Source organism: Ascaphus truei, chromosome 4 (genome assembly GCF_040206685.1).
Source record: "Ascaphus truei isolate aAscTru1 chromosome 4, aAscTru1.hap1, whole genome shotgun sequence".
Classification (NCBI taxonomy): Eukaryota; Metazoa; Chordata; class Amphibia; order Anura; family Ascaphidae; genus Ascaphus; species Ascaphus truei.
In genome coordinates, this window is record NC_134486.1 from 41,513,744 (window position 1) to 41,539,701 (window position 25,958).

The following is a 25,958-nucleotide window of genomic DNA, read 5'->3' on the forward strand; positions in this document are numbered from 1 at the left end:
GCGCCTCCACCTATGAGGATGCCAGCATAGGCGGGATTTGCTCCTCATAGGAAATAATACAATAGCAAAAATACTACCACATCCAATGTACAGTATCATATAACTCGTATTTACTATAACAGGATATAACAGTAGATCACACCAATACAATATAATAGTACAAAAGCAATAGCCCACACCCTGAGCGGTTCCCCCAAAGTACTGAGGGTGCCGGGGCACCAATAATCCCAAGTGAGGTAGCGCTACCACCTCCCCCCCCCCCCATGATGTGTAGGTGCACGTTGGTACCTTCCTGGTCACAGGCCAAACCAGGGAATATTGAGATGAAGATGCTGGATCAGGTCCCACACAGCGGGGCATCCAACACAACTCCCCTCACAGGTTATCCAGGAAGCGATCTGTGGTGAATCTCCAGCCGGAGGGTTCCACCTATGTGCAGCCACGTGCAGCTCTTATCCAAGGCCGCAGTCTGCCACATGGACGTCCATCCACCGGCGCAGTAGGGCTTCTACAGGTCTAATGGGAGGGTCTCTATCCGGGGCCTTCCCTACTATGTGGTGATCGGGCCTAACTGGGGCCTTGGGGCAGAGTTCTGGCCTAGTCCAGGGGCTTATTGGCTCCCTGGACGCGTCTGTCCTCTCTGCCGGCTCCTGAATGACTGCCTTGTGTTTCCATTCCCACGGAGGACATCAGGAGTCTTACTAATGGCCGCTTGCTCCTGATTCGTTAAAACGGCCCATGTGACACACCCAAGGCTACTGGGAAATGTAGTCCCGAAATACCAAGATGGCCACCACCACTCTTTCCGATCACATGGAGCTCTGCCAGCTAAACAGCTGATCAGTCCCCTGCACCGGAGGCAAGGTAGGGGACCCTGCTACATGTACAAAAAATATTGATTATCCCCAATCATTTGCAGGAAATCATCACACATATTAAAGTGGAAATGCTGCTATGATCTGTGTGAATGAAACATAAATATACTTCTGGATCTGTCTGAGCTCATTCTTTTAAGGAAAAATACACAGAGGGATTTACTAATTGTAATTGCATCATCCTATTTAATTTCTTAATTTGTTTTTTTTTATAATACCATATAAAAAATGAGATATCTATTTGGTCACAGGGTCCAGCAACACATTCTACTTACAGTATGGCCTGTTTGTAATGCAATAACAACAGTGAATATTAAGTGTTAAGGCTCCCAATTTTCTACTCACATAAAAAGTAGAAAAAAGGAGCATGTGTGCCAGTCTTTGACTCTATTCGTCTCAGTCTGGATGGTGTAGATACAGGTGGTCAGCAATCTCGGGCAGAGAAGAAAGAAACCATAGTGCAGATCAAATGACAAATTTATCAATCAAGGCTCACAAATGGAGGCTTACATTAGATCCAGAACAGAAAGGCAGTAAGCAACAGGGCACCTCGGTGAGTCGCGATTCTCACCACCTCGGTATACACTGCTGCAGCTCTCGCATAAGTCTGGTCCCGTGGTCACTTCCGGGTTGTTTCGTCACTGATTAACAGGAACGGAGGACACCGCTGGAATCCCTCTGCTTCTATCTCTCCTCCATGATGGCTAACTAGCTACGCTCAACGCATTTCGACGTAATGACGTCTTCCTCAGGAGTGCTTATTCATGCTCATAGCTGAATATATATACCCTGTGCTCTACTCCAATAGATGCAGTAACACCCTATCAACTTCCTATATAAAAACACACCTCTATGAAGTCTGATAAGTACTAGGAATAGGGTCAAAGACTGGCACACATGCTCCTTTTTTCTACTTTTTATGTGAGTAGAAAATTGGGAGCCTTAACACATAATATTCACTGTTGTTATTGTATTACACTATATACATTTTTTCTTTTTTGGGCATCCGGTGACGCTCCCCTGGATTTTGAACAAGCGGTGCATCTATAGACTTTTGAAACGGTCTTATCAACAGGGTTGAGTGATAAGTGGTTTTGCCTTCTTTTATTCACTTTGTATTCACATTATTGTGTTTTTACTGGTTAAATACTTGTTTTATTTTATCAGTTAAAAATCTGTTAAATAGATTAATTATTTTTCACTTTAAGCACTTTATTGGGATTGGTAGAGCGCCATCTAGCGTGTTTTGTATACTGTTTGTAATACCCTCATAATAAACAGAACATTAACCAAGTTATAATGTGACTTGTTGACTTCACTTTTAGGGGCCAGTTCTTTAAAATCCAAAGACGCCAGTCATACCACGATTGACCAAAAACTCCCAGTGACTTAACTTTATAGAATCAGACCCTTAGTGTTACAGATACATTCTCTTCATACAGTAGTTGTTGAGAAAGGTTGTAAGTTTTTACAATGAACCATTGAACCATAAAAAACAATGCCTACATATGTCTAAATATGACAAAGAGACAGAGGTCCATGCCAACAATAACCAACTTTCATCTCCCCTCTCTTTCCCATAAAAAAAGAAAAAAGTAAGGTAGAAGTGATACATTTAATGGCTAATTGAGTTTTCGTGACACAGGTCCCTTCTTCAGGTATGTGTAACAATAGCCTTCTTTTCTGTCTACTTTACATGCTACCATGGTACTGTCCTCTATTTGTCCATTTTTTTTTCATGTTTTAAACTTTAAATATTCAGTGCTTAGTCCTTTATTTGCCCCTTTCCCCTCCCCAAGTTCATTCAGTTATTTTTTATTAAACTCATTGCAATCCAATTGTTTCTTGATGGTCTATTTATCAAAGCCTTGTGACTGGAAAACTGGGACAGGACTGATGCACAAAATAACACCTGATTTATTAAAAATATTTTATGCAATTCATTTTTTTCCCCTCACCCTCATATGTACAAGTAGTAGACGGACAAACAGACTCTTTGGCCTCTATGTCTTTATTCCATTAGTTTCTCTTAACTTGTGTTCTGTATGGAAGAGTGGGCAGTACGCGTTCTACAGAATTTCCTTTATAACTCATGGTTATGTCCAATTGATAGTATGATCTTTGCTGTTCTTGGTCATCTGGGAACCCGAGATTTTAATATTTGAACCTAGAGGAGGTTTATACTCTTATTTCTAAATGTCATTGTCCTGTGCATGGAAACTTTATTTACTACAATTACCACTTCCCCCAGTTTAGCAGGTTCAATCCACAGATCCATAGTAAACCAGTTTGTATGCTTGGCAGTATTATTTTATTTTTATTATTTAATATATTGTTTTATGTGCTGCTACCGCTGAATGCATTGCTTTGTAATAGAAATCCACTGTTTATTTTACTAAATTAAGATGTCAAATAAAGGTTAGAATTATTCACCCAGATTATGCTCTGTTGAGCGTGTATAAGTCATGGTCTGACATATTCTATTTGCGGGCATGTTGGAGGTGTATGACATATTCCTCTGTACTAAGTATAAAGATTGAGCTCTTCTCATTTCATGTCTCATGAATCAGTCTCTTTTATAGCAGTTCAGTTATGAAAAGGCCTTCTCCAAAACCAAGACATAATAATCAAAAAGCCCAGAGCTCAAGAAAGTGGAGTTGCTTTAATCTGTAATTTGCCAAATAAAATAAATATTGTCTTTTATCCACCTGGAAGAGAATGTAAAATTAACAGTGATCTTCTCTCTGATCCCCCAGTGGCATTGAAAAAAATAATAATATAAAAGATCAACTTTGCACTATATTTTTTATGAGAACCTCAGACAATGCCTCATGGCTGCGATGTCATCATTAGACTTATTTTCTATTCTTAACATGTACATTATAGAAATCTCACCCACTTTAGTCTTCATTTTCATTATCTCTCCATCTCGACTGTTTCCCCTTTTGTTTCTCAGTTCTTATTGTTTCTAAGTGAATACTATGCCCACAGCAACACCTGCTCTGATTCAGCACAAGGTGTTCTATCTATACCACTCAAATCACAAATCATTTGAACTGCTCAAGGTCATCTGATAATCCCTCTTCTAAAATCCATAATTTTCCTTTCCTTCATCAAGAAGTGCCAGTCCCTGACACCCGTTTGGAATGTATTTTGGTGGCCCTAAGTGTTCTTCGTATCCTTCATATGTAAACATACCATGCTGTGATTACAAATAATATCGATGGTCTTCTCTAGTGTGGCTATGGAAGTGCATGCATGGTATTTGGCGTTGGTGTCATTTTATTATTTGACATCAAATAAGTCAGAGTTATTTCTCCCCTCATGTCGGCAACATGTTTTTGTTTGACTTTTGCTATACAACATCATCAATGGAAATTGTCAATGCAATGAAGTCTATTTTTTTCCTCTCCGAAGAAACCAGTCTATCTTTGCCTATTGCAGTAGTGACACCTATGGGTTTACATGTGCCTGGCATTTTTTTGCCGAAGAAAATAAAGTATAAGCACAAAGCTACGCGTTTGTTCTCCAGTTAGATTAACCTTGATGAACATAACCTACGATTCCATATTTAGAAAGGGTAAAGTGTTGAACTATTTTATTTACAGTATTGCAATTGTTTTTTTTTTTTTTGTAGCAAAGCATCCATCAAAGAGAGGTCTGGTAACTTAAACGTGATAATATTAAGGAAAAATACAAAAAGCCTCAGTGCTACATCCAATATGACAAATTATATAGTTAAATACATAGCTGTTTTTCTTTACATAAGTGAGGGTTATTTAGTTAAATTCTTTGGCCAAAACCTTTTAAGCTTGTGTAGCCATTTATTCTTTGTGGCTACTATTCTGCCCTGCCTAACACATAAACCCTAGTACAAGTGCAGGCAGTGTTAGGATTAAGAAATCCAGGGGGAGCATGGGGAAGAAACAAAATAAAACTAAGTGCAGCAGAATAGCAATGGGGAAAAATGCTTCCAAATGACTTGGCTCTTATAGAATGACTACTTACAGGATGTAAGAGTCAAAACAGCAGGGTTGACTCACACAGTCAATGGTTAATGAGTGGTAAAGTTGTCATCTGGGTGGATCAGGTACTCAGGAGGGTATGGCCCAATAACAAGAGAAAGAAACTGGCATAGCGCAGATCAATCAAGGTACAAAAAAGTTTATCTCAATAAAAGTAATGTACTCACAATAAAACAATAAAAAACGGGCATGTCACACTGCAATAGTGTATAAGAGGATATCTACAGCCGGCTGGCTCACCGTCCCGCAACTCTTCCCACTCGTCTGTCTCTGCCTTCGATCAGCTGCGACACTGCACAGCTCGGCGTCTGACGTCAGATCCGGGTTCGTCACTGGGTAAGGGCTGGACCTTCTGGGACTCCTCTTCCGATAGCTCCGCTCAGGTAAAACTCCCACCCAATGCGTTTCACCACGGAGCTATTGGAAGAGGAGTCCCAGAAGGTCCAGCCCTTACCCAGTCCAAAATTGCTATTCTGCTGCACTTAGTTTTATTTTGTTTCTTCCCCATGCTCCCCCTGGATTTCGTGTTCACTGCTGTTACAATGGGGGAAGAGTGAAGACTACCCCTTCCAGTGGGTTTTGAGCAGGGGGTGAAACTGTATTTACAAATATTTCTATTTTTTCACTTATATAAGTTTATAATTAGTCATTCATTAATAGTGTTCACCCCTTTTATTTGTTTGCGCCTGTTTTCACTTTATCACTATACTAGTGTTAGGATTAATCCAGGTTTTCCCCTGCAGTAAGCAGCTCCTTTGAGTGACAAGAGAGAGGTGGGCCTAGAGTCTGTGTTCTGCCCAATCAGGGGCTCATACCTGGGACACTCCCCCATGGTACATAAGGGGCTGCACAGCCAAATTTAGTTCATTATCTCCCCTGAGAGAGAGAGTTCCATGGAGTGTAGAGTCAGGGCTCTGATCCCCTTCCATCCCTCCCTTAGGGGAGTGGGACAGATACCCCTATCACACCAGGGGGTGAGGGAAGAGCATAGGATAGACCCTTGGGGCCTCAAGCCTCCTGGGTTGATTTCAGAGACCATCCTGAGGAGGGAAGAGAAGTGAAGCCAGTTATATGCTGTATTCAGTGTTGTGAAAAATAAAGCGTTCCTGTTATTTTATACTCCGGTCTAAGACTACAGTTAATCAGGGGGAGTAAGAGCAAGAGGGTTCTCCTGCAGGGATTGTATCCAGTATTCCTGGAGCCTGCAAGAGATGGAGGCGTCGCACCAGTGTGAAATAATCAACCATCACCCCAAAAGCCTGTCCTGTCTTCCTGTTTAACAATGGCGGAAACTCAGCGATTCTGTGAGGGCCGGAGGAGCAAGGCTCCTATAGACCCTGATAAGCACGAGGTACTGGAGGCAACAGGCCGTGGTTTGTAACTGACACCCACAGAGACGTTTAAGGGCCTAAGACTGTTGTCACCCATGCCAGGGACAATCAGAAAGTAGTTAAAGTTTCTCAGGACTGGAGAAACTGGGAGAGCTTTGACGATGATCATCCTTATGGGGGAAAGTGGGCAGACTATTTAACCTTCTCCGGGGAAGGGTCAACAAAATCAGAGACATCGGGAGTATCCTCTAGGGCTGCTTCTGAATCTGATGTGTCCACAATCAGTGCAAATGTGGGGAAGGTATTGCAGTGGTTGGACCCCATGTTCCAAGGGTATGTCCCCTCCATGAACCGAACCCGGTTCCTGCTAATCACATTGTAGATCACTGGTGGGAGGAAGGGGAGTTTTCTGAAGAGGAGGCAGCAGAGGCCCTCAGGAGATGAGAGGAGATCATCAAGCTAGGGTAATACAACCCACAGGCTTAGTTCTAAATTGCCACGAACTACCCTCCAATGAGCCCTTATTTTGGGTGCTACAGGGCCAGGCCTGTGGCTGTAAGTTAACAAAACACAGCAGGGCTGATCGGCTAATAGTTCAACGGTACCGTCAGTCCCATGGGTTCGACGACACCTATGTTCCCGTGCCCATCATAAGGGAGATAGAGGCCTACAGAGAGGATTGGCTGAGGGATGTATTAGAATATATATCCTCTAAGTGCAGTTACTCCCGTTATTAGAATGAGGAGAAAATCTGCTACCTAATGAGAGTGTGGTGGTTAGGTAGAAGCATATACCTAAACCGGGTGGAGTATTTACCTGAGCGGGGTCCCAAGAGGGTGTACTTGGTTACAGTCCCTCACCATGAGGGTAGGCTAGTTAAAAAGCTTGACCCCAAACATTTCTATTAGGGTAAAGATTCTCCATGTTATGGGAGGGATCTGTAATACCCATTGTTATCCAGTGTATGCTGTTAACTATATGCTATTCATTATTATAGTATAAAGTGTTATGCATTGTTCCAAGTTGTTCCAACTGAAGGATGGTACATAAATTGGTTCTCAGCGGAGTGTGGAGTCAGGGCTCTGACCCCCTTCCATCCCCTCCCTTAGGCCTCGGTCCCGCTGCGCTCGTTGGCGCGGGCGGCCATGTCGCGAGTTCCCCACCAGCAGGGGAATCCTCGCGAGCCGGTCCCCCCTGGCAGCACAGCTGACTACACGCTGTGGCGCGTCAGCCGCTAGGAGACACAAGAGAATGGTTTTTCCTAGCGTTGACGCGTCACGTGGTGTGGCTGGGAGCCAATGGGGAGGGGAGGCTTCGGGAGGAGGAGAGGCTTCGGGGAGCGGGGAGGAGTGTGGAGTGAAAGCAGGTGAGTGCCTGTCTGTGTGTGTGTCTGAGTGCGTGCGTGCCTGTCTGTGTGTGTATGTGTGTGCCCGAGTGCGTGAGTGCCTGCCTCTGTCTGTGTGTGTGTGTGTATGAGTGCGTGAGTGCCTGCCTGTTTGTGCGCGCGTGTGTGTGTATGAGTGCGTGAGTGCCTGCCTGTGTGTGTGTGTGTGTGTGTGTATGAGTGCCTGCGTGTGTGTGTGTTTAAAGTTACCCTCAGCAGCTCCAGCCCGAGTCCGTGGAGGGTTGGGGGGGGAGAGTAGCGGGTCCCTCCGCTCAAGCCACGCCCCCCCTCCCTGTCAAGCCTCCCACTCCCGCCCACCTCCCGCTCCGGCTCCCGCACCCTACAGACCGCATATCGCGGTCTGTGTATCTCAGCGCACCGCCTGTCTGCAGTGCGGGTGCGCTGACTCTGGGAGCGGGGCCTTAGCCTTAGGAGAGTGGAACAGCTACCCCTCTTCCCACCAGGGGGTGAGGGAAGAGCATAGGATAGACCCTTGGGACCTCAAGCCTCCTGGGTTGATTTCATGGACCATCCTGAGGAGGGAATAGAAGTGAACCCAGTTATATGCTGTATTCAGTGCTGTGAAGAATAAAGCGTTCCTGTTATTTTATAGTCCGGTCTGAGACTACACTTAATCAGGGGGAGTAAGAGCAAGAGGGTTCTCCTGCAGGGATTGTATCCAGTATTACTAGAGCCTGCTGTAAATGGAGGCACCGCACCAGTGAGAAAGAACCAACCATCACCCCAAAAGCCTGTCCTGTCTTCCCCATTAACATTGGCGGAAACTCAGCGCTCCTGTGAGCCAGCAGGTAACCAGCACATAACATACTGTGTGAGATCTCCCAGAGGGTGGGGGAAAACCTGTTACACTTGCAAACCACACCAAGGTATTCCCTTTTTTGCAAATCCTAACAGTACCTGGAAAAGTTCTCCTAACCTCACTAATGGGGTGAGAACTGTCTTAACAGACCAGTCGTTCACAAGTGCATCACAAGACCTGCCATTTAAAAGTGGGCTGCGGGAGCGTGAAACCAGGAAGGAGGGGTCCCACGCCTCCAAACATTAATTTAGCAATTAAAACTTACAAATATCAATAAGGTTTTACTAATCAGTCGTAAAATAATATAGTATTTCTATGTATTTATGTATGTATGTCTTTATTTATATAGCACCATTAATGTACATAGCGTTTCACAGCAGTAATACACACAACAATCATATAAATAACAAATGATATAAATAACACATAATGGGAAGAAGTGCTTTAGACATAAAAGTAACATTTGTGTCTTAGCTCCTATGTTTCAACTAGTCTGAATATTTGAAAATAAACAAAAAATGGAGATACTGTAGTGAATACTGAAAAGTTGGGACCTATAGTAAATTATTTTTATATTGCAAGAAGCAACTAAAGACTACAAGCAGCAAACAGCGAACAAACCTCAGCAAATACTTCGTTTAGATTAAAAACATAAGCATAAATGGGAATTATCATTACAAGGAATTGAGGAACATATCCAACTATCTTAAAAAAAACATTTTTTTATTATTATAAAATTGATTTTGTGTTTTCTATTTTGTGGGCCCTCAGGGAAATTAAGTGCGCCTGGTATTTATACACACACACACACACACACACACACACACACACACACACACACACACACACACACACACACACACACACACACACACACACACACACACACACACACTATTTTAGATGAAATGCAAATACCAAGATCATCACTTAAAATGAGTTTTTACTTAACAAGACAAACTTTGTAGATCTATGTTGATTTTATGGAGGTTTTATCAGTATTTCCTTTGTATATAAAAACATGTCTCTGGGGCAAAATATAATGTATTTACCAAAGGAAAAAAATCTTATTGCTTTTAAAAGAGGTCCTTTTCTTTGGTAAATCAGTCCAGTTTTGAAGACTGGAGCCTTTGATAAATAGATTCCTTAGTAGAGACGGGCGAATCTGTCCAAATCCGTTTTCCCGGATCTTCTCGCGTTTTCCCCCCAGAATCCATTTTGCGGTTTAAAATCCACGGACGGATTTTGTTGGTTTTAATCCGTGCGGATTCATCAAAATCTGCCTTTGGAAATATTCAGCAGAAAAGGGGGGTGGGGAGAAACCCGCCCGGCCTCCTAGTAATGGTAATGTAGGGGAATGCACGGTGCACTAAGGGAATAATATTAGCAAAACAGAGAGGACAGCCCTAGAAGCACCTCAGAAAAGGTTGGGCTAGGAAAGAAGCCCCCTGGTCATATGCATGCAACTGCAACGAAATGTAGTAGAAGGGTGTATTACCCAGGGCAAAATGCCTATTAGAAATCAAAATAATGATACCTGTGCTAAATGTATAGTAATTCAAACACATTTATTAAGTCCATAGTCTAATCTAAAAATAGAGGGACACATCTGAAAAAACAGATAAATATTAAAACTGTTGGTAACAGTGATGAAAAATAGCCAACATATAGTGGGAAGTCCTGGTAGGTAAATAGCTATTGGCAGCTGTAATCGGAAAACTCCCAAGAGATCAATCACTGTGCTAGGTAAAAAGTCAGCCCAATGCCCATGATGCAAGAACGGTTGAGTAATAGTCGGTAATAGACAGCGTTAATACATTAAACAACCGGGTATTGTTGTATTAATAGTTGGTTGACTCCCCCTAGTGGTGGACCAATCTTAGAGTCATATGTATAACAGGAAAACAGCTGATAGTAACAGCAATATATTCGACTGGCTATACAGAACACAGATGCTGTAGATAGATAAGTGAATGCTGGGGGGCAGGGAACACAACAATAATAGCCATGCTGTATGTCAAGTTGGGAAAATCAAGGCTGACTGAATGATTGAAAAGAGTTATAACACGTCACAGGGAATTGTAACAACTATGTTAAATATACTGGCCCGTCATAAAAAGAAAAGACGGGAAATGCGTGTGGACATATTCCTTTAACGGATTTGTAAAATCCAATCCACGTATTCAGGAATCTGTTGGCGGATTCTTTAGAATCCACTAACGGATTGATGAATCCACGGATTGAATGCTGCAAATCCATCGGAATCCACGGAGTGTATAGGTAATAATAATACAATATCTGCAAAACGCGAATCGCCCTTTTTGTGATTGATCCGCGGAAACTCGCTGACTAAAGTAACCGTCTGATCCGCTGCGGATCCACATCCTTCCTATCTCTGCTCCTCTCCTATTCATTTTAGCACCAGTATTTTTCTAGCTTTGGTGGTGAGAGACTGTAATAAATAATCCCGTCATTTTGTTCAAAATAGTAGGAAGTTATTTCTCAATGTCTCCGACTTTACAACTGGCGCAAATAAAATAAACACATTAAAAAGTTCCACAGATTTGAAGCAGGAAGACATTGATAAATTGTTGGGCAAGTATGTAGAGATTTTTTTTTAAATATATTAATACTAATCTAATAAACTGCATTTATTAATCCTCCTGGCAGAAGTATTCTAGTTACTATAGTAGATAACTTTTTGGTCACCACATCCTAGATTTGCTAATTTTGTTGTACACCGGCTATTTCTATTGGGATCTCTCCCTAGTTACTATAGTATTCTAGTTATTGGTATATTACGATTGGATGTTTTAACAAAACGTTGATTAGTGCTGTCTTTAATTCTGAACACTGATGCATACATAGAGTTTAAGATGATATAATACATATTTGAATTAGCACCGGTTCTATAAATTGGATAGGTGCAGTGTGACATTGGAAGTTAATTAAAGTCTTAGTAGGTAATGCCCATTGAGTAAATATATTTCTAATGCAAGGTTTACTCAAATTTCTTCTTTTTTTTTTTTAGCTCCAGTACACCCTTTTCCAAGTGCGAAGAATGGAACAGAGGCCAGAGGGAAAACAATCTACACTGAACTGTGGTTTATAATATTAATGGCTTTTTTGGGTTTATTATTGCTAGCCGTCTTTCTGTCCCTACTCCTCCAAAAGAAGTTGAGCAAACAACCGTACGTGAGGGAACGGCCTCCTTTATCTCCCCTTCAGCAGAGAATGTCTCCTGCAAGTGGTTATTTACAGAATGACACCTCTGTGGTAGGTAAAATACTACCATTTCTATATAGGGTAATTGTTATCCAGTTGTTTTGTAGCAAGAAACTACACAATACAGTAGCAGTGAAGACACACGTTAATAATACTCCAAAGATTTCAAATGTTTCATTTAAACTTTTTTTAAAAATGTTTTATTACCTGTGTGGCCAGGTCTCCATCTGGGTCCCCCTTGGTCCCGTGTGTTCCCCCTTACCTGCCGGCCTGGGGCACGTGCAGGGAGATGTCGGGTGCCACCGGAGTGGCAGGTGGACCTGGCACAGTAGTAGGGAGAGTGGTGGGCGGTCAGGATGGTGAGCGGGTCGCCGGGAGGTCCGCGGCGCACCCGACAGCATGGGCCGCCATGTTTGTTTGCATGCACATACGCAGAGGGAGTTGCGCGTTCGCAGTAACTTCAAGAGTTCGGTGGCCATGTTGGTGCACCTCGCGCATGCGCAGAGCACAATAGTAGCAGCGGCCATGTTAGATAGTAGCTCCGCAGGGGGAAAAAAAACCCCAGCAGTCCCCGGGGCTGCTAGCCACATGCCGTGCGAGAGCCAATAGGGCTGCCAGGATTCCAGGATTCCATGCACGAAACGGATACTTTTGGGCGAGCTGGGACCTCACTTGCCAGGTAGTGTCTCAGGAGCCAGTGGCCCTGAGACCAGGCCTAGAGTTCCCCTTCAGGCCCCGAATCCCCATAAGTTTGTGGCTGCTACAGGGACACTTGTTGTTGCCATCAGATAGGGACACTGCCCCTGTAGTTGTATAGTGTCAGGGACACAGCAAGATGCTACGCAGTAATCATGACCTGTGGTCTGGGACCAGACCACCACCGTAAGAGAAAGAGACTATCTTCATGGTGGGACAACCCACGTAGAGGCGTCGCCATCGCTGACGGCGACTGCGTGGGACCAGACGGGCTCCTTTCTTCAGTTGGTGGTACCAGATGCTAGAGCACCTGGCAGGTATCCCAATCCAAAAAGTGCACAAACGATAACACACCTACTGTGGGCAGCGCTGTCACACACACACATATGGTGGCAGTGACAATTGTGGGCTGGATACTGGCACACTGATGTCCCTGCACCCATGTACTGTGGGATACTCTGCGGGCCTATGTACATATACACCACTATGTGGTGGGGTTGTATTGTATTCTCTGTATTATAAGTATGTGTCCAGTAAATATTTTTATACTATCCTCTGGTGTGTATTACTGGGTATATTGTCTTGGGAGGTGCTATCCCACTTTGTGAGGATCCTTCTCAGGTGGAGACGCTGTTAGTGTACACGTTACGTACACCCCAGGCTCCCTGCAGCGGAGGATCAGGCATCCTGTGAGCCATTGGGTAAAGCACCGCACGTAGTCACCCTAGACATGGGGGAAAGATTGCTACATTTTGAGGCACTGCTGTGATTCAGACCTGGGGTGCCTGAATCAGCAGCTAAATTAGAAAAAACCAACCCAAACCATATTTACGCTGCCCATGCAGGAGGTCCACACCTACTGTAGGCCTTGAATGTCCAAGAGACTCCCCGCCATGTGGTAGCAGTGGGAAATGTTCCCGCCCTCACTCCCCAGTGGGAGGTCCGGGAACACATAAGACGACTCCCAGGTCTAGCCAACGCATGGGTTAGAGGCCGAGAATATGAACCCACATTTAATTGGAGTACCATACTACTGACCGCAGGCCAAGAAATATGCCTGGTAGATGCTCCACAGGCTCTACATCGATCTGAGGTCCCGCCCATGGGCCGCTCATATACCCTGAGCTACCAGCGCTCCAGGCCACGTCCACCCCGGGACTACCCTCAGAGGTCCCCTATCAGGCCGAAGTGTCCACCTTCCCAACACCCCCGGGGAATGGAGGGCCACAGCCCTGGCATCAAGTACCCCAATCAAGGCTGAATTACCCATACCCAGGGTAACCTTCGCCCAAAGTGTTTTACCAGAGACACCTACCCCAGCCGGTACGATAATAGCCCTGTGCAAGCCCCTAGTCAGAGACCAGATTATTACAGTCACCTGTCTCTGGGAAACTCTGACCTGGGAGTAACTCTACCCCAATTGTAGAAGCTCTAACACTGTCCTCCCAGTCCCAGAATTATAGGAAGTTCAAGTCTTTCTCCGGGGTAACACCCACCCCAGTGGGAGAAGAAGGGATTGCGGCCTGGCGAGAACACACCCTAAAAGGTGCTGAAAGAATGGTCCTGCACCAAGGCAGTGAAGCGACAGCGGATCATGGAGTGTCTGCGACCTCCTGCCTCCACAATAGTGAGCATCCACCGGGTGGAAACGCGGATGTGACGGCTCGGATGCTGTTCGATTTCCTACACGAGGCCTACGATCTGGAGGACGATGAGTGGGCTCTGGGCCAAATACTATGCCCTCCGCCAGAAAGAAGGTTGAGGAGGTGTCGGCGTTAATCCACCACATACAATTGGTGTTGTGGCCGCTACTCACCCGCAAACTCATCCCCGCCTCCGATGTGGATGAAGGCCGACGTAAGTAGTTTCTGCTAGGGTCAAGCCCAACCTACCCTATAGCCAACATACTTCGGTGTGGCCTCTTGCAAGGGAGTCCACCTACGTTCACGAGACGCTTGAACCAAGTGAAGGTTCACAAGGCACACGCTCGGCTGCATGCGCCTAAGAAACATAAAGAGTCCAAGGGGGCATCGACCACAAAGTCCAAGGAGGCAGAAAGCGCTGAAGACGACCCTCCTCCCAAGGCACCTGCCTCTGCGCCTCCGACGCCCAGGAGAGGATCTCCTTCCTCCAGGACTGGGATGAACCCAAGTGACATCACCTGCTACAACTGTGGACAGGTGGGTCACTACTCTCTGAACTGTCCGAAGCCCAGAAAATCCAAGACATCCAACCCTAAGTCCATGACCTGCAGGGTTCAACCAACAGAAATACCATCTCTGTTAGCGGAGAGCGCCCCAGCACCAAGCCCCAAAGAAACACCCTAATCGGACGCCTACAGTCGCGTGGGACCGGCTGCAATAATACGCGTCCTCGTGGATGGTACATATTCCTCTGCATTGCTGGATACCGGGTCACAAGCAACGATCATATACTGACCCTTCTACAATCAGCATCTGCCCATGCAGTCAGCGGACAAGATGAAGTTGTGGGGACTCAGTAATGATGACTATCCCATTGATGGCATAGTGAAGGTATGGTTAGCTATACCACAGTTGAACACCAACAAGTCTCACACCATGGAGGTGGAGGCTCTGATATGCCCTGAGCCCAGAGAACATCCAAGCTCCCCGATCATACTGGGGACCAACGCCGATTTGGTGCGGGCGATGATTCGAGTGTATCTGCCAGAGGCCGGTGAACTACCCCTGTCTTCTCTACGGATCCATCCGGTACTAAAAGAAGAGTGCTGCAGAATCTCGGCCCAAGAAGGATATGGTGATATCTTCAATGACCACTCCGGGTTGACCGAGATTCCACCATGGGGAGTGAAGTACATGGATGCAGTGTGCTGCTACCTGGGCCGTGATGAGGCTGATCAGTACCAGAGGAAGACACCAACTTTGATATGTCTCATAATAAGATTGCACTGACTATCGCCTCCCCTAACTCCTCCTATATCCACTTCCCAAACTGATGCAATGTTCCAGAATCAAAATGCTCCTGTTTGTGACACTTTTGAGTCTTAAAGCAAGTTTTATATGAAAATAGGTGATTGATAGAAACTGTGTTCATGGGCCAGACTAACAAAACCACATGAAATCAAACTGTCACGTGTGAGCGCAGGTAACGAATCGGTAAGAACAACTACCTTTATTTGGTAGCAATTTTTAAAATGAGAGAATTTGGCTTTACTACAGTAACATAGAACGGGTAGGGCGGAGTCTTGGAGGCCCCTACTAATGAGGAGAATATGAAAAGCAGTTGAAGTGATGGATGCTGAATTCTGATTTCACAGCAAACGATGGTCTGCAAAATGTTTGATATTTAACAGCAAAGCTCAGCTGCATGAATTAAACAGCCTGCTGCAGCGAGGCCGGGAGAGAGCCTGGGCTGGAAATGTTATTTATTACCCCACACGACAATTACAGGCTTTAGTCTTACAATTGTGACAAGTGTACATAGGTAACGATGAAAAGAATTGGTAACAATTTATTCAATTGGGAACTTTGGCTTCCAACACAAACATAGAATGTGGAGGGTTAGAGGTCAAAAAACGCTGATTCTGTCACAGAATACCAGAGCTATTTGCTGTGATCAAGGCACCAGACAGGACACAAGTCAAAATAAAGTACATTTATTCTGGCTGGAGCCAGCAGTCACAGCACATAACACAGATCACAGCTATACTCACTAAAACCGGGGAATACAGGGGGGAATCCTAGCTAACTAGGTGCTGAGCGCCGCTTCTAAGGTTTACCCACAGTAGGAGAGGAGTACTTCCATGTTCATAAGGGTTTAAGGTTTCCCAGACCTCTGGGATAAAACTGGATACCAAGCAAGTTCAAAAGTCTTGTTCTCAGGGTCTCCGGCAAGCATACAAGTCACAGGGCACAAAGTAGGTTTGAATCTCCCACTTGGATTGGCCCTGAGTCTCGTTCCAGTGTGTCTCTGGCAGACACTCAGGAAACACCATTTAGTCAACTTACATGCCAACTCCAGGACAGACTCTATAACTGAGTTCAGGTACCCGTTTCATACGTTCCCCCCGCTTGCATTGAAAAGCATGGGAAACTGGGTGCCGACCAATCACAGCACATATCCTACTCACAGCCAATCACAGCGCAAGGGCTTGCCTGTGATGGCTCAATCCGGACTGGGGTGATGACCATGCATCTAGGAACACCCACAGGGGAATGATTAGGGAAAGCAGGGATTTCAAACTGGCCAAAGAGACCAGCGCCTACAGGACTCATACCCAGCCACTGTTCCCATAGCTGGACGGATATCATCCGCAGAGATAGGCGCCTCAGTGTCTGGGGAGGACAAAGCTTCGCTCTTGGAACCAACACCTCCCAGACCTGATTACCACCCACCTCCACTCTCTATATGTTCCCAAGCCCTACAACTCCCCCATTTGTTTAACTCAAGACCAAATTGCTTTGTGGGCAGGTTAGGTAAGAGAATTATCAGCCTGACTAACGGAGAGCACAGAAACACATGAAGTAGAGGTTACATAAAATAAAGGTTTTACAAACCCTCAACCTATAGGGGGATTTTGATGGGGAAAATCGGGGAGATCCAGCCAGACTGGTAGGGCTTAACCTTTATTATGTGAGAAATCTTGCCCTTACTATCACAGATACATCCTACAACTCAAAAGTGTACAGCAGCATGCAGAACAGCAAAAACAAAAACCATGTGGAGGAAACCTCTCAGGAACCATGGCTTCTGCACTGCAGTTAGTTTGAGCATACTAAAGGAGGCAACACTATAAATAGAATATAGGTAATATGCACACCAGCAGCAGTGAGGAGGCAGAGCAAAGCTGAGAAGCACAAAGAGGGAGGGAAGCAGCTGAGGGTGAACTAACTCAAGAAGAGGGAAAATGAGAAGAGGTCAAGGATGTGAGAGTAGCTCGCCCAGGTAGGGAGCATGCCCGGGAGGGTCAAGCAGTTTGCCCATTTGGAGGAGAACAACCGGGTGGGAGCGTGAAGTGTAGCTTGCCCAGGAATGGGGAGGAAGTGCAGGGCACGAGAGCGACACCAGGCAGCCAAGGGAAGGCGGCAGCCAGTGTGCAAAATCCAGGGAAGCATAAGGAAACACAGGTATATACATACTATGTACAAACCAGGCTAGAGGAGTATAGATGATCCAGAGTGGAGCCAAGAAGTATAGCAGTGCGCAGATTGGCATTCTGATTTCACAGAGTCTAGGAAATGCTTCATATTTTAAGGCATACCTCAGCTGTGATTTATTCAACAGTCTGCTGCAGCAAGATAGGCTGAAAGCCTGGACTGGAATTCCTACTCGCCTACACAACAATTACAGGCTTTAGCCTTCCAATTAACACCATATTCACCAAGATGATATATTGCATATTGGTTTCTTTAAAGACAAGTTATTTGAAAATGTGGAGCTATTTAGTGTATATTCACTTAACAGTTTCACATGCATGACTAGCCAAAAAAATTCCTTCATATTGCGTTTTGTGTAGTTAAAAAAAAAAAACGTTACATACTGTGTCATTACAGTATTTAAGAATGTGTTTTAAAGACATAAGAGAGTAAATGTGGGATGGGAGCGACATTCATGACAACCACATCCTTTTATATCTCAGTGCGATCCTGTGGCTGATGTTTCTGAATCAAGTCGAATCACCCTAAAAAGTTACATAATGCATATTGAGGTATTGTAATAGTGGTAGCTGGAATTCTGTGTGCTGTGATAGCATTAAGGAGCTGCAGTGGTTATTGAGCATGGCTGGCATCTTTTCTTTGTGAAGCTGTTTTCTTTTTTTGCATCTTTTGCATAAAATTGAGCACGTTTGTGAAATAGAACATTCAATGAGTTAAAGTCCATTAAACAAAGAATCAAATTAAATGTAATAGATGTTTATTAAATGTGGCTGCTAACCAAGTATTTGTAAATCTAATAAGTACAAAGTCTACTTATTTATACACTGTTTTACCAGGAAGTAATACATTGAGAGTTACCTCTCGTTTTCAAGTACGGTATGTCCTGGACACAGAGTTATGATGACAATACATGGTTACATTAAATAAACAGGGTTATACATTATATTGCATGAACAGTTACAGATAATATATGTGATGGGTGTATGTAACAATTACAGACCAGATTGAAATGTGAGACAGCTTTAGTTTTGAAAGAACTTAGACCAGTGGAACCAAACAAGACTTATCAGGTGTCACAAACAAGACTTATCAGGTGTCACAGGTGGCCTTTTCATCCATTAATGGTGTATGTTATATACTGTAGATGAGTTGATCAGCTCTTGGGCACATAAAGTCAAACTGAAACTTATTCATTATTCAAGTTTTGGACTGTGATTTCATACTTGCATATTTCAGCCAATACTAATTTTCCTCACTACTATAATGTCTGTTTTTGTTTTTTTTATAACCCTGAAGGATTGACTAATTCTTCCTCTTCTATTACAATAGACGGAGTCAGCATACTATGCAATTTTTCTTGCATTTTTCTTGAGTGGTAACACTTTTCCATAGGTTTTTGTTTTTTACTATAAAGTCTAATTAAATATTGGAACTGAAAGTGGAGGTTTCATCAGGAATTAAATGTCACTAATATGATTTGCATTTTCAGGGATTGTCCGATACAAAGATCCCAGGATTGGAGTCTCACTCAAGCCACAATATGTCAGTGGTTCGAAAAACGAGTAAGGTCAGCCACAGCTTCTCTCAGAATTCTCTCTATCGCAGTGCCAGCCAACTTCTAACAACGCATGATAAAAAGTCTTTAGTAGGCAGTTCAATATGGGATAGTGTTATTCAAGGCCATGACAGTGGAATGGTAAGTTGTACCAAAAAAGTGTATATACTATTATAAGACCTACTGTAGACAATAATTGTTATTGTAGATATATTTAAAGAAGTATGAGTGGGAACATAATTCCCAGTTCTACATCAAGATTTACACAAAGGTTTGTTGGTACCAGAGTCAAATAAATAAACAAGAGGGCCTAGCACAAAACAGAGAAAGCAGATATTTAGATTACTGTATCTGTAGATGATGTGAGTCCTGATACAGTTCTGCAATAATTGTATAACTTTATTAAGCAAATTCAATGATTTATTCTGCCTTAGGGTTCAACTGATTATCTTTATCTGGTGGACATGGATAAATTATGGTGTCTGTACTTACTACCTGCTATTGAAGGGAGTGGTTACCTGGATCAATAATAATAATAATAAATAATAATAATAATACTAACTATTTATTGATTGTCTCCCAATGGGACTCAAAGCACTTCACAGTTACACAAAGGAAAAAATAAGAAATCATTTAAGGTTATAAACAAGACCAAATGGAAGGAAAGATACAATACAGGGTGGGGTGATTACTGTAGCTATTAAATGCCAGACAGGTTGTGGTTCATTAATTAAATGCTTGGGTATCAACATGATAAAACGTAGGAACCAGAAGAATGGGTTTTATGAACCTCCGAGTCTTTTTCTTAAATAATATATGATAGTATTATGCCTTATTATGTACAAATAAATTATATGTTGTCTATCAAGGTCTTTCAGCTACACATAAGCAGCATATTTATCATACAAAAGGAACCTATTTCAAAGCAATGAGACATTTGTTTCCTTTGATAAATATGGTGCACTTTTTGCCTCTGTTTTGCAACTGTGACACTTTGATGAATAGACCCTGATGTCAATTAAATTCAGTCATGGAAATATAGCACATATGGCCTAAATAAATTAATGTTATGATCAAAGACAAGACACCCAGTGTACATTTTTATACTTTTACTACAGCAGTTCGGGGAGGTATAAAAAAAAGATTTTTTTTTTAAATGAAAAAGGAATTTGAATTAACATGTCATTTACATTAATGTTTCAGTGGTGTATTAATTTTGATGGCACAAGATTTAAGCTCATAATGATTGAACAGGTACACCTAGAATCCCAGGCCCCAAAGTACTCTGACAGAACTCTCACAAAATATCCAAAACGTCTGGGACAGCAGTCCAGTCAGAAAGGCCTACATTGGTGGAATACGACAGGTGGCTCTCTTATTGCATGACCACATTTGTCATACTTGCAGTTGTGTGTCACAGCAAATTGTTTTGTTTTCCTACAAAAGACAATATATGTGCGGTAAACAATAATATTTATGTTATGCACTATATTTACTAAACATATTTTTTAAATATGTACAGTACATTTCTACCTTGAAGAGCCTGTACTGAAATTTGTGCTGCTGAAAGCAAGGCACATAAATTGACTTATCCAAAGTCACAGGAGCTGTCCAAGGTCTCTCACCCCTTACTGTACTGTATCTCGGCTTCAAGTTGGTGCTAGAACATTGGGAGACTTGAAGTTTCTAGACATTACAGGACTAAGGGCTAGATGCATCAAGCTCCGATGTGGCGTATCGCACCCGGTCTAGCGTTATCTGCCTTTGATTTGAATGGATTGGAGTGCGATAGTCCCCGTCAGAGTTTGATGAACCCCAGCGTCAATTTTTACTAAGGTAGTGAGATGATGGACTCTTTCAGACAGGAAATACAAATGCAGAACGTGAACCACAGAAAACATGATTTATCATGTTACTGAAAGTTGTCCTGTGTCTATAAACAACAAGGTTCAACAAGAACCCGAGGGGGGATTTATGAAGCTCCGATAACTTGTATCAATGTTGTTCACCCTTAACGCCATTCAAGTTTGATACCTGTTATTGGATCTCTGTGATTTTATCCCTGAGTGATCAGTGGTGGGGTGTCATCTAAGCAGTAGCATGATTCATTCTACATTGATGCCCTATTTGCTTTACGTCGCTGTATACAAACAGGCCACCTATAAATATTACAATAGGAATAGTGCTACTCATAACATTTAAAATACCCAGTCTGACTGATTTGGCCACATCAGATGCATGTAGTGAAGCCATTGCATTTGTAATCTGTAATGTCTATCTAGCAGTGAAAGTATACATTTTCACACATCGCGTATGACCTCTCGCAAATGTACTAGCACAATTATACAGTTTTGATGTCCGTTCCATATGTTGTAACTACTGTACATTTGAAAAAAAAGTGAAAGGGAAAAAATAGGTAGTATAGTATGATAACGTTTATTGCACAAACAAAAGTGAACAGTATACAAGTTTGTAAACCTTACATGGTTCTTCTTCAGGTATGGCTGTACAGCCAGTCAGAGATTACAGTATATACAATTTGTAGTATGATGATTTACACTGGAAATAGGTAAAAGAGATGCAATATTGAAACATAGGTTTGTAGTTTTGTCGAAATTGTCAAAGGAGTACTTCTTAATGTAATTAAACTACAGAGTCAGGAGGGGGCAAGAATCAAGAATGTGTGACGAGTCGAAGTTGAGACCCTCCAGACATGATGAGCTGAAGACTGAAGTGCTAAGTTTACACATTCCCCCTAACAAGTTACATCTTGGCACCTTGCACCCTATCCTACTATTATTTATTTACAAAAGGTTTTACCAGGAAGTAATACATTGAGAGTTACCTCTCGTACTGATATAATAGCTTGTATAACAGATGAATTCAGCTAGTCATATACAAAATGTATAACTGGTTGTCTTTTTTTTTTTCTTTCCCCTTTTAGTGTGTGGATGATGAAGATCTAATTAGTACCATTAAATGCTTCAGTACTGTGACCAAACAAAACACAGCATTTACCGACACACCATTGTAGACTGGGAAAAGCACAGCTCAAAGAATGTGCTCTGCCTTGTGAGAAGCACAGAATTAAGCCTGCTTTAGCATGTCTTTTCTGAAACTTAGTACAGCTGATAACAATAACCAACAGGCTCAACGTGGATTCCTTTACATACTGTAGTCTCCTAAAGCAAAGCTTTACAAATGCAGCTCAACATTCATGGATTTTAACTTACAAATGAGGTCCAAGTAATGTTTTTGTTGTTGTTGTAAATTATTGTAATAAATCCACTGCACTACGCTGCTCTACTATTTAGTATTTATAAATGCATGAGTGTCACAGTTTCTGATGCACTGTGTTATATATTATGATGTTGACATTTCAAATGGCAGACTTATATGCTTTACTCTAAGTAATTAAACTTTTTATTAATGATAAATTCCACTTAGGATTTTCTAATAAAAAATATCCGCAAAAACAAACTGAGCAAGAGACAGTTACTCTTGCTCTAAACAGTGTGTGTAACACTGTGGAAAATATGATGGCATTATATATCAATGACTTTTTTCAGGTGCCTTACAGCCACAAAAACAATCAACATTCTCATGCCCGTGTCATACATAAATAAAGAGTCTACATCATTTTAAGCAATTTGAGTAGCATGACACATCCACAATTCTAAGTGCTCAACTCTTCCCAAAGAACAGTAACTCCACATTACTGATGGTAATATACTGAGGATGCAGTATGCAGGTTGGATGAAGGATGTGATATATATGCAGGTTGGATGAAGGATGTGATCAAAGAGTAAAACCCACCTATTTAATATGGTGCAAAGCAGGTAGCATGCAGTCAAAAATGCAACAACCTCCATTCATTTGAATGGAAGTTGATGCATCAATAACTGTGCATTATGCTCACTGTAAACATATTGTATGGAGGCCAACGTTTCTACTCTATAATTTAGGTTAACGGCTATACAGGACAATTCATGGCATATAATATGTGAAATGTTTTCAACAACTAGACAATCATTTAACAATGTGGATGTATCAGTTATTAATCTATTAAGAAACCCTTCCTATAGTAGCAATATTCTTGGAAATAATAAATTGTTAATGTACACGCATGTTAATAATGCAGACATTAGCTATCTAAAAGTGTGCTATATTATATTAGAGTCGTTTACAACTAATAAATAGTATTTCTATTTTATTTTTAATCACAAATTTAGCAATTAGCTACTTTTTTTCCAACATTGATCTAAATAAATATAATTCGTTTTATTAGCATGCATATTGTAAATGACTTTCTAAAGAGTGATTTTGTTTTCTGATTTTGAAATAGACGCATTTTAGACAATTGATTTATAGTTGAAACTTTTTGGGACCTGCGTTTATATCGCAGATTTGTAACAAAAAATAGCAATGTAACATGCACTCCTTTTTTAGGTTGGTTTCCTGTAAAATCATTGTCTGTGTTACCACTGGTTTTTAATCACTACTGTACTTACAATCGAGCGTATTGAATCTCCCCCATGGTATTTTGTCTACTTTTACAATAAATTAATATTAATACAATTCTTTCTGGTTTGGTTAATGTTTTTCCTTATCATTGTATGGTGGGGTCCAAAAGTGGTATTGGTAAGACATAAATATGGTGACTTAACAATAAGGCATCCAGACATAAGTAATATTTTTGGAAAGTAGACAAACCAATGAAAACTCGGACGAGGTCACGTTAAGCAATCATAAAATGTGACACCCCAGATTATCCCCAAGTCTGATAGATAACCCCAAAATGTTGTATGTATATGTGTGTATGTGTCTGGGGGAGGTGTTTGAAAGAAACCCCAGTGGTGGATCTTTATTGGTGCAAATATGCAGGTACCCTTGAAAGAGGCATCACTGCCAATCAAGCATAACCCCATATTTATAGGAATACAAATGTCTAACTTTTGTGACATTAATGTACCAAATAATTTATGTAAAAATAGCCATTTAACATTTATCCGGGTAGTTCTTTTTCACAAGCACTATCGCTGATTAACAAGTGAAGGAGCATTTCTTTCGGTGCTTGTAATTGTTACATGCACAATAAGAAAAACTCTTCAAAATAAAATAAGTTATTATTCATAAAGAAGTGGAAAATTTGGTAGTGTAAGTAAATAAAAAGAGGAGCGATAATAAATACAACACAGGATTATTACACTTTAACCTTCACACCTAAATTATTCTCTTGAAGATGAGTTTATAATGGATGTTGCTTACCAACCAAGATACTCTCAACTTGAGATCCTGTCTTTTCACAAACATTTGGTTAACAGAGGAAGAAGTGCAAAGGCGGCAGTGGTGTAACTATGTTGCCGTTAACAACCGCAATGCGGGGTGGGCCCGAGAGCGCAGGGAGGACCCAGTCGGCACTTGAAGTTGGGCCTGGCCAGAGGCCTCATGCCAATGATCCTCCCACCCCCAGCTTACTCGATGCGGAAGTTGGGCCAGACTTCTGGGTGGGCTCAACTTCCGCAGAGTGGCCTCAGCTTCACCGACACGGAACCGGACACTGAGGCCTCCCCCATCACACAACAGGTAAAATTGTTAGGGGATTCAGTGTGTGTGTGGGGGGGGGGGGGATTCATTGTAAAAGGGAGGGGAGTGAGTGAGAGGGGGGAAGAGTAAGAGGGGGAGTGAGAAACGGGGAAGAAAAGGAAGGGTGTAAGTGGGAGTTAAAGAGGAGGGGGGAAAGAGCGGAACACAGAGCGGGGAGATAAATACATGGGGTGGGATAGGATGAGAGGGGGAGTGTGAGAAGGGGAGAGAAATAAATGGGGTGAGAGCGAGGTGGTGTGTGAGACGGAGTAGGGGGGAGTAATTAAAAGAGAAAGGAGGGCCCCGGTAAACACTCTAGATTTAGCTTTTTTTTTATTTGGGAGGCCCTTTAAATAAATTTGCGGGGGGCACAAAAATTGTAGTTACACCACTGAAAGGCAGCTTGATAAAATTAGGTAAAATAAAGCTCCTGGTGCCGATGGCATTTACCCAAATGTTCTTAAGGAGCCAAGTTCAGTAATAGCCAAACCATTGTATTTAATATTCAAGGACTCCATTTCCAAAAGCTCAGAACTACAAGATTGGCGTAAAGCCGATGTGGTGACTATATTTAAAAAGGAAGATAGAACACAACCAGGGAATTACAGGCCTTTACGCCTGACATCAAAAGTGGGGAAGCTACCTGAAGGTTTATGAAGGCATAATATAGGTTGAACTTGATGGACATACGTCTTTTTTCAACCTCATCTACCAAGTAACTATGTAATATTCAGGAAGACCTACTGGATTAGGAAATGTGTTAATAACAGTCAGCATTGATTTATGAGGGAATAGGGCATGCCAAACTAACTGTATTAGTTTACTTGAGAAGGCAAGTAGGAATTTAGACCAGCACAATGCAGTTTATGTGGTCTACTAGAATCTTGAAAAGGCTTTAAACATGGTACCATGTACCAACAATATTTTTAGCCAGACCAATTTCTTTTATTTGTACACTAACCTCTTGAAGTTAGTGTACAAAATAAAAGAAATTGGTCTGGGCACACAAATAGTTGCACCTGGATTTAAAAACTGGTTGAAGGAAAGACAGTAAAGAGTTGTCATAAATGCAACATTATTAGGTTGGGCTAACATATTAAGTGGCGTACCTCAAGGACCGGTACCCCTGCTTTTAAACCTGTTTATTTATGACCTTGAGGTTGGCATAAGATCAAAGTCTCCATCTTTGCTGGTGACACCAATGCATGTAAGGTAGTAAAATCAGAGCAGGATGTCATTTCTATACAGAAGGACTTGGATAAACTGGAAACTTGGGCTGGTAAATGGCAGATCAGATTTAAGTAATGTTATGCATTTGGAAAA

General features: G+C 42.3%; 1 protein-coding gene across 6 annotated transcripts in view; it reads left to right on the forward strand.

Moving 5' to 3' along the window:
- The window catches only part of USH2A (usherin), a 942,943-nt gene extending 919,355 nt beyond the window's left edge, over positions 1 to 23,588 (forward strand). For all 6 annotated transcript variants that reach the window (XM_075595608.1, XM_075595610.1, XM_075595609.1 and 3 more), the window contains 3 exons: positions 11,467 to 11,711; positions 18,984 to 19,190; positions 21,994 to 23,588. In XM_075595608.1, coding sequence (XP_075451723.1) covers positions 11,467 to 11,711; positions 18,984 to 19,190; positions 21,994 to 22,083 — 542 coding nt within the window. In that variant the 3' untranslated portion in view covers positions 22,084 to 23,588. The remainder of the gene's footprint in view (positions 1 to 11,466; positions 11,712 to 18,983; positions 19,191 to 21,993) is intronic.
- The last annotated feature ends 2,370 nt before the right edge of the window (positions 23,589 to 25,958 follow it).